General features: G+C 52.3%; 1 protein-coding gene across 1 annotated transcript; it reads right to left on the bottom strand.

Moving 5' to 3' along the window:
• RCOR2 (REST corepressor 2) lies at positions 1 to 11,857 on the bottom strand. Its single transcript, XM_056853847.1, has 12 exons — positions 11,574 to 11,857; positions 8,690 to 8,746; positions 7,986 to 8,066; positions 7,063 to 7,115; positions 6,366 to 6,527; positions 5,462 to 5,586; positions 4,109 to 4,178; positions 1,831 to 2,046; positions 1,323 to 1,400; positions 1,126 to 1,183; positions 420 to 658; positions 1 to 336 (listed from the first exon to the last, which is right to left on the bottom strand). The coding sequence occupies exons 1-12, from the start codon at positions 11,686 to 11,688 to the stop codon at positions 1 to 3; spliced, it is 1,590 nt and encodes a 529-aa protein (XP_056709825.1). The 5' UTR covers positions 11,689 to 11,857.
• Positions 11,858 to 14,921: the final 3,064 nt, after the last annotated feature.

Here is a 14,921-nt window from a genome sequence, read left to right as displayed (position 1 = left end):
TCAGAGGGAGGCGGAGGAGGGTGGGGGTGGCTCCCCCGTCCCCCCTCCAAGGAGCGAGGGGGGGTGCTGGCCTCCCCGGGCCGCCGGCCGCGATATCGCCGGCCGGATGAGCGGGGGCGGCGGCTGGTTGAGTGAGAGTCTGGGCTGCAGGAAGCGGCCTTGCTGCAGGGGTGGCGGCTGGCGGTGCAGCGTGGGTGCTGTCGGGAGCGTGGGCCTCAGCAAAGGGGGTGGCTGGGAGAGGGCCACTGGCGGCGGTCGAGGGGAAGCCGGGAGAGGGGGTGGCGGAGGCGGAGGCTGCGAGGAGGAGGCGGAGCGGGAGACGGCTGTGATCTGGACCTGCAAGGATAGGAGAAGGGTGATCAGTGCGGGAGGCCTGGCGCTCTGGTGCGTGGCAGGCCTTTAGCAGCATGCCCCCTCACCTCATCCTCTTCCTCACTGCTCGCTAGTGAAGCACTGGAGCTCTTGGGGTCCTGGGTGGGGGAGCCGCCCTGGGGGGCTGTGGGACCCCCTCCCTCCTGCTCTGCTTCCCATTCCTGCAGCACCTCCTCCAGGTTGAACCGGCGCCGGTAGCTGACGAAGAAAGTCTTCACCTGAGCTACTGTCTTGTTACCGATCACCTCTGCGATAGCCTGGAAGTCCTTCCCGTACTTTCGGATGGCTGAGCAGGAGAAGAAAAGGTGCGTTTCAGCATCGCGAGGACCCGCGGGTGCCCTCATGGCGGAAGGAACCGGGCCTGCTTGACCTTGCTCAGGACAAGGCAAAGGGCGGGAGGACGAGGTGTGGTACGAAAGCCCTGCTGCTGGTCAGATCCCCACCCCCTCCCAGCTGTCCCACTTAGAACATATGGGCCTGGGGCTGCCGTTGCGTCTCCAGCAGTCTGCGCTGCGGAAGAATCACCCTGGGACTTCCGACGACATCTGCGTTACCATCATTATTCCAAATGGACCGTTTCCCCCCCCCCCCCGAGGAGAATGGCCCATTAATCAGACATACAAGTGTGTTCAAAGCAAAATTCGAAAGAGGCGGTGCAGCCTGCCATGGCTGTCCCCCCCCCCTTGCGGGTTCCCATCTGCTTCCGCTCTCCCGTGGCCACGATCCCAGCAAGGCCTCCTGCCTGGTGCTCACCCTGCACAGCCAGCAGCTGCTCATCTGTCGTCCAACGTGAATTGAACTTTATGTTTGTCTGGAAGAGAGAAAAAGGGAGCGTCGTCTGGCCTTCTTTTGCATCCCCCTTAACATCCGTACTCTTTGGGAGGGGCAGCCGGAAAACGGGGAGCCCTGGTGGGGGGAGGTGCTTGTTTCTTTCTGCCTGGCGCACTCACCTCAGGCGGCCGCAACTTGTCTATCCCTCCTTCTAAGACCTGCTTCATGCTGCTGTTGATCTGTTTGATGCTCTGTACCTAAAACAGACAGGAGGCTAAAAGTTCACATGAACACATAAAGCTGCCTTATGCTGAATCAGACCATCAAGGTCCATCAAAGTCAGTATTGCCTACTAAGACCGGCAGCTGCTCTCCGGGGTCTCAGGCGGAGGTCTTTCACATCACCTACTTGCCTGGTCCCTTTAACTGGAGATGCCAGGGATTGAACCTGGGACCTTCTGCATGCCCAGCAGATGCTCTATCACTGAGCCACAGCCCAGTGGTGTGCCCCGATTCCCTCCTGTCTGAGACGGTGAGGCGGGGTAGTGCAGATCACTCAGGGAGGAAAGAGGCCCTCACATGGACTTTTCCACCCACCTGTCCCCCGCCCCCAGATCATCACGGGGAGTTGGGGGGCAGCAGTAAGGTGAGGTCTGGAACAACTTTAGGGAAGGGGAGGTTTCACTACCTGCCGTTTGAGGGACACCAGCTGGGAGTCCAAGTGGCGTAGCGTGAGGGAAGCCATGTCAGGGTTGGTGGACAGGCCCGTGATGTCCTCCTGGCTGAGGTACATGCCCTTGGGGGGCCGCCGGCGGGCACGCAGCGGGTGGTGGCGGTACTGCGACAGCTGGACCTCCTTCTTCACGGGGCCCGGCTTGCTGTTCAGCGGCTTCTGATAACTCGGCTGGGGGAGGGGGGCGAGAAAGCTGAGCGGAGGCCCGCGTGGGGGGGTCCCTCAACCCTCGCCGGGGTCCTTCCTGCCACAACGTGTTACTCGCGCAGTGCTATTCCGTGCGCGTCTCGGGCTTCTTTCCGCAACAGCCCTTCTTGGAAGCACTGTTGATTGGATTGATTTTATTCAATTTATACCCTGCCCGCTCTCATCCTAGGTTGGGCTCAGGGCAGCTTCCAACAGGCGCTTACCATACAATATACATTAAAAAACGTAATCTGAAATACAATTTTACAATAACTACAATAACAGATTGAAAATGGCCATCTAATTTATACCTACTGCTGTACTAAATATACTATCCTGGAGGTGAGGAAGCCCATCATGGTTCTTGGTAGGCATAGGGCCAAAAGATAATGAAAAAGACGAGAGGGAGGAGGAAAGGGGAAGGGGAGCCGACTGATCTACGGGACCGCCGCTGCCTAAACCGTATGCCTGGCAGAACATCTCTTACAGGCCCTGCGGAATTGAGTTAAGTCTTGCAGGGCCCAGGTCTCACTAGACATAAGAACATAAGAGAAGCCCTGCTGGATCAGACCAAGACTCATCAAGTCCAGCAGTCTGTTCACACAGTGGCCAACCAGGTGCCTCCAGGAAGCCCACAAACAAGACGACTGCAGCACCATTATCCTGCCTGTGTTCCACAGCACCTGATAAAATAGGCATGCTCCTCTGATCCTGGAGAGAATAGGTATGCATCATGATTAGTTTCCATTTTGACTATTAGGCAAAATGAATACCCCTCTTCTCCATGAACATGTCCACTCCCCTCTTAAAGCCTTCCAAGTTGGCAGCCGTCACCATATCCTGGGGCAGGGAGTTCCACAATTTAACTTTGTGTTAAATTGTTCCACCAGGCTGGGGCTAGAGTCAAAAAGGCCCTGGCCCTGGTAGAGGACAGCCGGATAGTCCGGGGGGCGGGGGCGCAGGGACCACCAATAAGTTGTTTCCTGAAGAGCATAAAGCTCTCAGGGGGTGGTATATCGGGGGATGCAGTCCCGCAGATATAAAGGTCCCAGACCATTTAGGGCTTTGAAGGTGAGCACCAAAAGGTGAGTATCTTCTAGTTGTACTAACTCCTTGTTCTTGGGGCTGGGGTCAGTACTTCCCCCATAGAAACACATACAAGCCCTTTTCTGGCTTTATGATTTTGGTGCTCCTGCCTCATGTACCGGCAGTACACTTCATAAAGCCTCTCAATACACACAGTTGTCGTTTCGTCCAAATTGTCAACATGCATATATTTTCTCTCAGTGTTATACAGGAAAACCCACATTTGGGAGTGGGGGTTTAGATATGTGTGTGCACACCGTGAAACTGGAAAATATGCATATTGGCCTATTCATACAAAATGGCAACCTGGCATATCAAGAAGATTGTGCATGCTGAGGCTTCTAGGAATGCCATGTAGGAGTCTCAAAAGTGTAATGACCGAACAGGACTACTGTGTCATTCTGCAATTATGGTTATTTTCAAAGGCTACATGACCGTATTCACTCAAATGCAAGACAAACTCCCTGCCCATGTATGCCATCAGTAGGGGGGGTGTCATCTTACATTTGCATACAAGTTAGTTATTATTATTATTATTTATTATTATGCTCAATAATAATTTTTGTGTTTGTGGATAATGTTTTTTGGGGGTGTCTTGCATTCAGGGTTGTCTTCCTTTTGAGTAAATACGCGACATCATTTCTAAACAAAGTTCCCCCCCCCCCCATGCATATACAACTTTGTTTTTTAGAGCAAAGTGTACCAAAACACCTTATCTTTCCCAAAGGTAACCAGAACTGCAGCTCTTTAATACCAAGCTTTGTTCTACATCCATAAAGGACACGAAATGAAGAAACTTCATTGGGACACTAACATCACTGCTTTTAGAGACTTGGAGGTTAACCCCCACCATGTTTATTCCAAGTTCACTGATCCTCAGACATTAAGGCGCTGGAGGAACACTGCTGGTCTCGGCTTATTTGTCATCAGTTTAGGCTTAGCAAGACATTATTTCCCATACCTCCTTCTTGGGGTCCACGGTGTCAAATTCACCCTCGCTGGCATGCCGTCCTTCCTCCAGCTCATCATTACTGTAGGGGAAATCCAGCAGCGTTCAGAAGTCATTCTACTCCAGGGCCGTTACCTCCCCCCCCACTTTAGCAATTCCAATTAGGTCCTTTTGCATTCCCCCCCCCCCCAAGCATCGGGTAGGCAATGCTGGTGTTCGTAATGGGATTATTGTGTGTTTGGGACTGCTGGGACACTCCCCGTGATTTCTTTAAGGACATCTTGGGACGCTAATTCCAGCCGAGTAGCTGAGTTAGTCGGCTGCAGCAAAATAAAATGGGAGCCCAGAAGCACCTTGGAGACTAATAAAAATTATTCCACCATAAGCATTCACGAGTCTCAAAAGTTTAAGGGAATAAATGTTTAGTCTTCGCGGTGTTGCTGGACTCTTGTCCTATCTTGGGAGGCTGTTGCTGGTCTCTGAATCTGGGCTGAGGTGCACCAATCTGTAGAATCTCTTTACGAAAATAACCATCTTCTGGCTGATCCATTTGTGCCACCCTTTCCCCAAGCAGTGGAAATCTGTCCCAGGAGGATGCCTGGCAATTGTGTGACATCCTTGTAAAAAGAAAAGCCAGCTGTTTCCCAAGGGTAGCTTGTGAAGCAGCAGACAGCCCCGGTGTCGGAAGAGGCTGTGGAGTGTAAAAAGCCAGGTTGCGCCTGCCAAGCTTTTACACCCTCAGTGCGAGGAGGTGGCTTTCTCTCCGCCAATGCTTCCCCCCCTTTTTGCTGTCAAGTCACAGCTGACTTCTGGTGACTCAGTAGGGTTTTCAAGGCAAGAGACGTTTAGAGGTAGTTTTGCCATTGCTTGCCTCAGCATCACGCCCCTGGTATTTCTTGGAGGTCTCCTATCCAGATACTAGCCAGGGTGGAGGCTGAGAGTGTGTGACTGGCCCAGGGTCACCCAGCAAGTTTCCATGGCAGAGTGGGAATTCGAACCTGGCTTTCCCAAACCCTAGTCCGACACCTTAAACGCTGCACCACCCTCGCTCTCCATGGTTTGCCCGAGCAGTTACCTGCAGTGCTTAGACCAGCTTTCTAGAAAAACATCTCTGTTCCATCTGTCTGTTCAGCCAACCCCCTTGAGGTGGCTTACCACAGAGAAGGGGGCCAGTGATTAATCTGAGCAGCTGGGGTCTCCCTACTGCAGCAGTGTTGGACTAGGAGACAAAGATCCTGGTTTCCCACGGCAAGCTTGGCCCTAATGCTGCCCAGCCGCTTCTGCTATGAACTGGTTCCTTCTATCATGAACCCAACATCCAACCAGGTCCCGCCCATCTTCATCCGTTCCCTCCTTCCTTCTGACCTGTCATCCTTCTCCTTCTTGCTGAGCAGCTTGCGGGCCTGCCGGTCCATCACGCTGGTCCTGCTCCTGGTTTTCTTCCAGGAGTAGTAGTACTTCACCAGGCTGGGAATCAACTTGTCGGGAAGCTGGACAGGCAGCAGAGGAGGAGGAAGAGGAATATGGTGAGTGGAGAAGGGCAGAAAAAGAAGCCCAAAGACTATTTTCTGGGTAGAACAAGGGATGCAACGGGGCAATGAAGAGGGGTGATGCTGAGCTGCGGAGTTCAGGGCCCTACACTCAGCATCTGGGTCAAGGTGCCACAAGCGAAGTGAAGTGCCTGAAGGTCAGGAAGATTTTCTAACAGAGCGGTTCTTCAGTGGAACAGGCTTTCTCTGGAGATGATAAGCTCTCCTTCCTGGAGGTTTTTAAGCAGAGGCTAGATGGCCATCTGTCAGCAATGCTGATTCTATGACCTTAGGCAGATCATGAGAGGAAGGGCATCTTGGCCATCTTCTGGGCATGTACAAGGTCACTGGGGGTGTTCGGGGGGAGGTAGTTGTGAGTTTCCTGCATTGTGCAGGGGGTTGGACTAGATGACCGTGGTGGTCCCTTCCAACTCTATGATTCTAAGAAGAGTGGGAGTGCAGTTCAGCTCTCACCATTGGCTGACTTCCTCTCTTTCCCTGCTGTGCCCCCCCCCAAGTATAGGAGGAAAGGGGTACTATTATTTTCAGCAAAACAGAATGACAGGATAGTTGGTTCAGGATACCACACAGGGGCAGATCTGCATGTCTAGCCCTATTTAGAGTTGATGTTCCTCAAGGTGTGAGCCGTCTCTGACGGTAGGAGAAGAGCGCCATTCTTTGGGCCCCATTCTTCACCACCCCACACACACACCCCACCTCAGAGAGCAGGGGCCACCTACCATCTGTTGGATGCGAGCAAAGCTCTTGCCATGAAAGCTGAAGGCTTGTTCAAATAGGACTTTGTCCTCCACCGTCCACTCATCAGGGAAAGGTGTGAAATTCGCCAGGTCAGCCAGGGACTTCTCCACATCGTGTTTGTGCCACAACAGCATCCCCAGGGCCTTTGGGCAAGAGCAACGAGAACGACTATTCCAATGACACAAAAGTGGCCACAATAGCATGGGGAGGACACACAATTTGTCTCCCAAAAGTCTCCAGTCTTATTCTTTCAAAATAAGTTTCTAGCCCTCGCTGTTTTGAAGATAAACTTTAAAGAGTGAAGGAGGTGACGGCACACGGATCAGAATGGGGTCATCTAGGAAGGACATCATTGAATGGGGAAAAGGACATTCTTCAGCTTCCCTGGCTTGATCACCATTATTCCGTTTGTCTGCCAATCCCCTCAGCCAATACATTCTTGTTGTCACACGGTTTTGCTTTGAGAGAGAGAGAGACAGCGCCTAACGTAAAGTGGGTAACGCTTGTCTCCAATATGCTCTTAACTGCTCCAGACGATGCTAAATGGCATTTGCGTCTAATAAATCAAACGGTGTTACATCATTTGTTCTGCTAGTGCAGAACTTGTTCAATTTCAGTTTTTCCGTTAACAATTCTGAGGCAGGCCAGAAAACAAGGAAACCGGTTTTTTTTTTTTACCTGCTCTATGTTGTATCCGTGCTTCTCCTTGGCCATGGCAATGTATTTGTCCACTAGAGGGAGAAAGAGACAAACATCAGGTGCTGGGGCGTGGGGAGTGGAGAATGTAGATGCCGCCTCTGACATCTCTTCCCTCAGTGGGTGGTTGGCCAGGCTGCCAGCTCTGGATGGGAGTGATCTTTTCCTCCTGTGTGACACCCATAAATGAGTCGACGCTCCAAATAGGAGAGCTGCTGCTGACGGGGGAGAGAATCCAAGTGCTGCTCAGATGACACAGACCCAAGGAAGCCACGGAGCAACCGTGGGTTGTGTTCAGTGGGCAGTGCTTGAAGCTATTGGTAGGCAGGGGCTAAGTAGGCCCATATTTAGAAAGATAAAGGGGGGTTCTTATACACTGTGTGTGACAGAGATGCTAAGCAATATTGCCCCCTCGCCGACAAAAGCTTAGAGGTGACAAACAGCTGCACTCTTGTGCTGGAGGGGGGGTTGTACTGACGAGCAACAGTACTTGGGGGAGCTGAACCCCACTTTGGGGCCTCTCCCCCCCACATTTCAGCCAATGTTCCCACCCACCCCAAAAGCTGCCTGCACCAGCCAGATTAATAACCCAGGAGCCGGAGGCAGCGCACCAGCCGCCCAGTAATTGCTTCTAGGAGTCCTGGGAGGGGGGGGAGGGGGAAGCTGTCAATCAGAGGCTCTGTTACCAGCTGAAGATGGAATGTGTTTCCCCACCCCCACTCCTCCCGAGGCTGGTTCTTGGCTGCTTCTGGAACTGGTTCAGATTGGGGGTGGGAGCTGCTGGAGCATCCAAAGGGTGACAACGAGGACGTGGGCCAGAGGAGCAGAGCTCCAAGCAGCCAGCGATTTGACCCCTTTCTCCCCGCCCCTCTTTCCTCACAAACAGTCAGGGAGGAGCGACTCACATTTGGCATCTGATACACAGTGGTTAGGAGACCAAACCAGCATCCCTTTCAGTTCCTTGTTGCTGTAGCGAGCCGGGCTCTCTGAATGACAAAGGAGAAAACCAGGGTGATCCACGAGGCATGCCTGAATGGCCTCTCCTCCAGGGTTCGAGATCCGGTGCCCCCAAACCCCAGCCAGGGAAGGAAGAGCAGCAGTTTCTTCCAGGTGAACTCCACCCCTGTTGCGATTCCAGGGGAAGCTGTGCTCTGTTCAGCTCCTCCTCCTGCCCTCGCCTGTACACACGGGCATTAACTGGCCCTTCACTGCAGAGCCCTTCCCTCACTCCGGGCCCAGCACACAAGGGGTTATTCCTCCTGCCTGGAGAAAGAGACGTGAATGTCCGAGCCCAGAAAGGAGCAGTTGTGTGAGGCCTGGGCTGGAGCAGGAGGCCCCAACAGTTCAACACTGGAAGAGAGCAACTGCACCATTTGCTGCCAGGTGGGAGAGGGAGGAGAACGTGGCATGAGGCCACCTGCTGGGAAGGGGATTGTTGGATGTATCATCCCTCCCTCCGTCTCTTTGGGTCAGGAGGCCAGGTCTCACTTGGGAAGAAGGGACTCGTTCTGGACATCAAAATCTCCCTGTCCTGATAAGTGAGTGTCTTCGTTGGAAAGAGCTGGGGGTTGCTATTGCTTAACACTTTCCCACACACACGCTCCTTTACCTGGTTTGCACTCTGGGATTACGGCTTGATAATCTGCTCCCACACGGATCATGCTGTCTGCAAGGGAACAAGAAGGGCGAGCGTGAAGGGCTTGGCTGCTGCTACAATAGACGGGGCAAAGCGTTAAATTCTAGTGGGACCCAAATCACGAACGAGAGAAGAGCCACTGTGTTTTCCCAGTAGTGCCTTGGTGCCATAGGAAGGCACAAGAACACATGAAACTGCCTTATACCGAATCAGACCCTTGGTCCATCTAAGTCAGTATTGTCTACTCAGACGGGCAGCGGCTCTCCAGGGTCTCAGGCAGAGGTCTTCCACATCACCTACTTGCCTAGTCCCTTTAACTGGAGATGCCAGGGATTGAACCAAGTAGATGCTCTACCACTGAGCCACAGTGGTGGGTGTGCCTTCTTGCCTGACTTGCACCATTTCCAAAGGGATGCTGGTTGCAGAGAACACTACAACAGTCTCTCCTGCTCAAAGCCAGTCCATAAGTCCAATGGATCAGCACAGGTGGGGCGTGTGTGCATATTTTGGGATAAAGTTCTCGCTGGAAGAGCTCCATCTCCCAAAGGGCTTTCTGCTCCTAATTCTTTATAGTTTCCACTCTCCTGTCCAGATTTTAGTGTGGCTTCTTTATGTTCACATATGCTTGGTTGCCACCTGCTATGACCCAAAAGGTGGTGGAGATTTGGGGAGGGGGAGCCCCGGGATAGATGCCTGTGCTTGAACCGCTCTCGAGAGCCGAGCCAGTGTGTACCACCCGAGACACAGGAGCGCCCTGCCCCTTGGGAGAGCAGCAGAGAGGTGTCAGTAGCTGAGGAAGCTGCTTCCTGGACAGCAGAGGCCCTTTTTCATTGTGAGCTAGATCCCGCCGCCCCCCGTTCCCTTCCCCCACCTTTAGCTCCCGTTCTCAAACCAATTTTTTTTTTTAAACCAACCTACTGAACAGCTGCTGAGCAGCAGGCGAGATCTGGAAGCACTTAGCCAACGTCATGCCAAGGAGCTCCCGAGCTTTCGCTCTCTGGCACGGGGGCCAAGAAACACATGTCCGGCTGGGGGCTGAGCATAGATTGAAAGGTTTCCACAGCCATTCTGGGATACACCCTCGCAGTGCCGTTTGGGACACTTTTGTTGTGTGTGGCTGGAGATAGAGACCTTGACCCAGGAACCCATTCTATTGCTATGTTCAAGGCAGCGTTTAGCGCCCCCGCCCCCAGCTGCCTGTGTCTGACAGGCATAATCAGGGTGCTGTCAGGGGAGACCGTGCTGGTGGCAGCATCTTCACGCAGGTTGGGTGGATGTCACTTAGCAGAGACAGATGGCGCCATCAGCCGGACCAGGCGCTCCCCCATCGACCAAGCAAGATCCCAGGGAGGGAGGGAGAGAGGGCTGCCTAGGGACAGCCACAGAGCTCAGCAGGCCTTTCCAGCAGCCCAGCAGGGTTAAGTGAAACTCTCTTATCTTGCTGATGGGCTAGGCTACCAGGAGATCAGGAGCTCCCCACAGATGCACCTTAAAAAGCAAGTGACATATGGAGGCATCTCCTTTCCTGGGTGTGTTGGCGGGGATAAGATAGATGTGACTGGCATTAAATTCAACTGTGTACTTCATAGCGAGTGGCTGGCGGACAAAAGTCTCTCGCCGCCAAGTCAAAGGGCATGGCGTTCCTCTAAGAACAGATGCCTTGTTAGAAGTGCCTTGTCTCCACCCGCACGTTATCCCCACAAAGGGAGAAGCTAACAAAGCCTGTCCGGGAGGCCACAGCAGAGTTCCGAGGTGAAAGAAGTGACATGGGAGGACTCTCGGACAATAAAACAGAGCCAAAACCAAACCCCTCTTTTTCCCAGTCTGGGTCCTGAGCCCATCTCCTTTGTTAACCTGGCCAGGTGGTGGGGCTGGAGAGAAGGGAAAGGGGTGAAAAGGGGGGGGAGTCAGAGACGCCTCGTGCTTCTGGAGCTGACCGCTTCAGCAAAACTGGTCAAGTGTTAGCTGTAAGGTGACACAGTGATCCCTAAAATGAGAAGGAGCTGGGAAGGGTTCAGGGGGAAAAGGTCTTTCCTAGTCACAGTGCCTTGGAATCTCACTGCTTTATTCCATGTTCCTGAGCAACGGAGCATATGCTCAGAGTGACATTTGGGAAATCCAGGCAGAGCCACATTGAACTATCACTAGGACGATCTCTGGCACCCCTCCACCCCGGGGTCTGTGCCAGCGCCCTCAATTCATCCCTTGAGCCACCCAAGGAGGTCATCACCCCTCGCTCGCATCACACCAAGTTACACACACACACAAACACAAAAACACACACACACCTCTTTCGTTCCCGCTCCCAGATCTCTGTTGCTTTAAAAAGCAGCTTCCCCCCACCTCCCAAGTTACACTCTACCCATATGTGGCCATGCTGAGCATCCTCAAAGGGTATGGTTTTTCTGGGTGCGTTTTCCATCACCTGTGCCCCAGTTCAGGCAGCTCTTATGGGACGCAATTGCCCTTTGCTGCCACCACCACCCTGGGGAAATTTCCCTCACCGGCTCTCGCCCGACCCACAGTCTGTGGCCGCCAGAGGGCAAAGTGAGCAACCGATAGAGGGGCCTTCCCCTCCAGTGGAGAAAGGCAAACTGGGGCCATTCGCGCTGTGAGCCCAGTGGCCTCCAGTCCATCTCCCAGAGAGCGCCCCCCCCATGCCAAACTCTTTGTTCCACAACAATGCCGTCTTGTAAACTCCTGACTCCTAACTGGGGCACCCCAGCCCTCCAGCCCATGCAGTCACAGATTCAAATCCTCCACCCTCTCGAGCACAATGAGGTCTTGAGAAACAGCCACTTTTAATAACTCCCCCCCACCCCGTGCGTGCACGGCACAATAGCCCAGCTTGGCTTACCATGGGAGTGTTCCTCTTCGCTACTGTCATCCTCTGAGTTCTGATGGTTGCCGTTGGTGGCTGACTTGGACCGGCTTCTGGACAGGATTCCCGATTTTTCCATTACGGAAGGCATCTTCCCAGTCCCACAAGACCACCAGGTCAGGAGGAGATAAGATCCTCCCCTCCTGGGTGTTTGCGTCTCTTTGAAGAAGTCAAAATGCTTGAATGCTGTTTAAAAGAAGAAAACTGTAGCCATGCTAGCTAACCGCTCCCCCTCTGCCAACTTTAAAATGCTGAGCAGAGGAACCTCCTGCCCCTTGGAAAATCCGGAGGGGTAGAGGGGAGTCCCAAAGTTGGAATTGCAGGGGTAAAGGTAAATTCCGTTCAAAGGGACAGAAAAGAGAGTTTGGGGTTTCCTCCTCCACTTTGGAATGAGAGACAAAATTCCAAAGTTACTGTAAACTTCCTTGTAATGGGTATGAAGAGTGAAGAAAAACTCTTGGGGCTGAAGTTATGTAGGAGGCACACTAGGCTTGTGGGGGAGATCTCTTAGTACCTGGAAGAGGGGTGGAGAAAGCAGCAACCCACAGAGATCACTTCTAAAATAAGCCTCTTCTCCAGATAGGATTCCAGGTGCCTCCACTCTGAGGGGGGGGGGAAGGAAAAAATAAAAATGTATAACCGCTCTCAAAATTCTAGGGAGACCCCAAGAGGTGTGCCAGTTGGCCCCTAAAAGTCTGCCTAAGGTCCCAGGAATCGGATCGGTCCTCCTTTTCCCCCCTTCAAAAAATGTAGTAACTTATGCCAAAAAAGAAAAAGAGGGGATCAGCTTCAGTAGTCCCTGTTTTCGCCTCACAAGAAAGGAGGAGGAAAGCTCCGCTCGGTGCATGTGAGGCACTTAGAGGAAAAGTTGCGCGAGGAGGATCTGCGGGAGCTGCTGTCTCCTCATCCTGCCGCCGCCACCATCTCTTTTTCCCTCCCTCTCACACAATGAGTCTGTGGCTGCTTTTGCTCCTGCTGCTGCTCTTGCTGCTGCTGTGAGAAAGTAGTTCCAGTTCCCTGCCTTAGCGCCTCCCCTCAGACCCTTCCGCCTGCTTGCACATCTGGCCAGAGGAGGCACACAGGGGCAAGAGGCATGCAGAAAGGGGAGGGTGGAGGCCAGATGTGCTAAGGGCAGAGGGAAAGGTCAGGGGAGAGAAGGGGGGCATGCTGATCCTTCTCTGCAAGCGCAAGATGCTCTTTCTTTAAAATAAAAAATATTCCCTTTTCTTCAAGAGAAAAAGAGAAGGATGGAAGATATTCAATTCCCAGCAGGAGCCACGTGGGGAGTATCTCTCTCTCCCCTTCTCCATTTGCTGTTGCTCTAATCTCGGTTCTCTCACTTTCTCCCCATCCAGGAGAAAGGCACTGTTGGTAGCAGCGTAACAGTGACATCTTGATATTTTTGCTAACTGTAAAGTCAGTTAACGTTCCCGAGCTCTCTGCTGTTTGTCTTTTAATGCTTGCTGAAAACAGCTTTCATTGTTGATAGCAAAACCACTCCAAAGTGAGAAAAAAAGAAAGTCCCCGTTGCATATCGTGGTGACCGTTCCCTCCCCATAACTATCTCTGCAAAGCTTTCAAAATAACTCCTCAATCAGAACTCTTGTGTTTATTTACTGAATTTGTACCCTGCCTTTCTCCCCCATGGGGGCTCAAGGCAGCTTACATCTCCTCTCCTCCATTTTTTCCCTCTCAACAACCCTGTGAGGCAGATTAGGCTGAGAGAGTATGACTGGTCACCCAGCGAGCTTCCGTGGCAAGAGTGGGGATTCGAACCTGGGTCTCCCAGATACTAGTCCAACACTACATCACACTGGCTTACATTGATGTGGACTGTATAGTAGGCATAACTGGTTTCATAGGAACATTTCTGAAACCAATGTCCACAACAAGATGTCTTCAAGTGAAGATTACTCTGAGAATACACTTCAACCCCGTAAACTTCCATACTGTTGGGTAAGCAACACTAAATGGATTTGCAAAGGAAAATATAATAGATCAAGTAACTGCTTGGATTGAGACCAACCTGCATGAAGGATGCCTCGAAGGGAAAACATTTCCGTTTTCAGGAAGCGAGGAGATACAGCAAGATCCAAGAGCCTTGCTCTGGATAAACTGAAGGTTCAATAGGGGGTGGGGGAAGAAAAAGGGGGAAAAGATTTTTTATAAGACTTATTTCCATAATTCCATATAAATCTAAACTGTTATTTTCTTTCCTACAGCAATTTCTTTCTTTTTCCTACAGCAATTTCTTGATACAAGACAGTAGTTATAGACTCACCCCTCCTTTTTTCTCTCAAAGCAAATTGACTTTTCTTTGTTGTGCCTATGTAACACACAAGCCCATTTTATTGTTTTAACCGTCATGGTGAACCAGGGATTTAGCCAGAGATGGGCATGTTCCTGGGGAATACGAGGTCTGAAACGCATGAAGGAGGGAAGTAACAGCCTCCTTCTGCATTCCCTAAATGCAGGGCCCCTGCTCAACCCCCATAGACTAGCCTGTAAGACCTGGTTGAATCCCAGCTTTGTCCAGCCAATCGCCCACTGCTAATCCAATAGCCTTACCATGCCTTTTCCCTACACAGTCCCTCACTGGTTGTACCAGTCAACCTACATGCCTCTAGAAAAAAGGTACCCTTCCCCATCCCTGCAGTGCACCTACAACTCCACTCCTCCCTTCAATATCTACAGCTAATTCCTACTGAAATTGACTTTTGCTGTTCCCCTTTCGCTCAAACCTGCCTTCCCTTTGGTTGTCTCTAGCACTCACTCATTCCATTTCTCTCTCTCTCTCTCTCTCTCTCTCTCTCTCTCTCTCTCTCGTCATTTTATTTGCCACAGGATTCACCGTGGGGAACAGGAGACCAGCCTCCCAGGCAGCCAGTCGGATGATTCAGGAAGGCTCAAAAACCCAGTGGAGATTTCGAAACCACATGGCTCAAAATGAGGATGGGTTTTAAGCAGGGCCCGTAACGCGACGGCTGGGCAAGGGAGGCCGTGGGTGGCGGAGAGGCACGAGGTGGCAAAAACATGCCGGGGTGCAAAAAGCACTGCGCCGTCAATGTTACCGGGAGCGAGAGAGAGCCAAGGCGGAACAATAGGTTCCTCCCCGGCCCTAGTGCTTGAAAGGGGGAGGAAGCAGAGCCAAGCATTTTTGTAGGTGGCAGTGGGGAATTCTGTTTGTTCACAGACTCTTTGTAGAGGCTCTTTGATGTCAAAAGAGCTGAGGACCTAGGCTGCCTTCCAGCAGTGGGGATGGTAGAGAGTGGGGGGGGGAGGCTGAGCTGGCAGGAAGGGAGGTCTCTGGGAGCGGAGGCCATC

This window comes from Euleptes europaea, chromosome 7, assembly GCF_029931775.1.
Source record: "Euleptes europaea isolate rEulEur1 chromosome 7, rEulEur1.hap1, whole genome shotgun sequence".
In the NCBI taxonomy this organism is placed as follows: domain Eukaryota; kingdom Metazoa; phylum Chordata; class Lepidosauria; order Squamata; family Sphaerodactylidae; genus Euleptes; species Euleptes europaea.
The sequence above is the reverse complement of the archived record's forward strand: the minus strand, read 5'-3'. Positions and strand labels throughout refer to the sequence as shown.

What these genes read in the sequence shown, in the direction of transcription:
- RCOR2 (XM_056853847.1), bottom strand. Translation starts at nt 11,688, where the DNA reads ATGCCTTCCGTAATGGAAAAATCGGGAATCCTGTCCAGAAGCCGGTCC. An exon ending in CGAAGAGGAACACTCCCATG is followed by an intron (nt 8,747 to 11,573) that starts GTAAGCCAAGCT and finishes GTTCCCTTGCAG; the next exon opens with ACAGCATGATCCGTGTGGGA. An exon ending in TTGCTCGCATCCAACAGATG is followed by an intron (nt 5,587 to 6,365) that starts GTAGGTGGCCCC and finishes CTGCCTGTCCAG; the next exon opens with CTTCCCGACAAGTTGATTCC.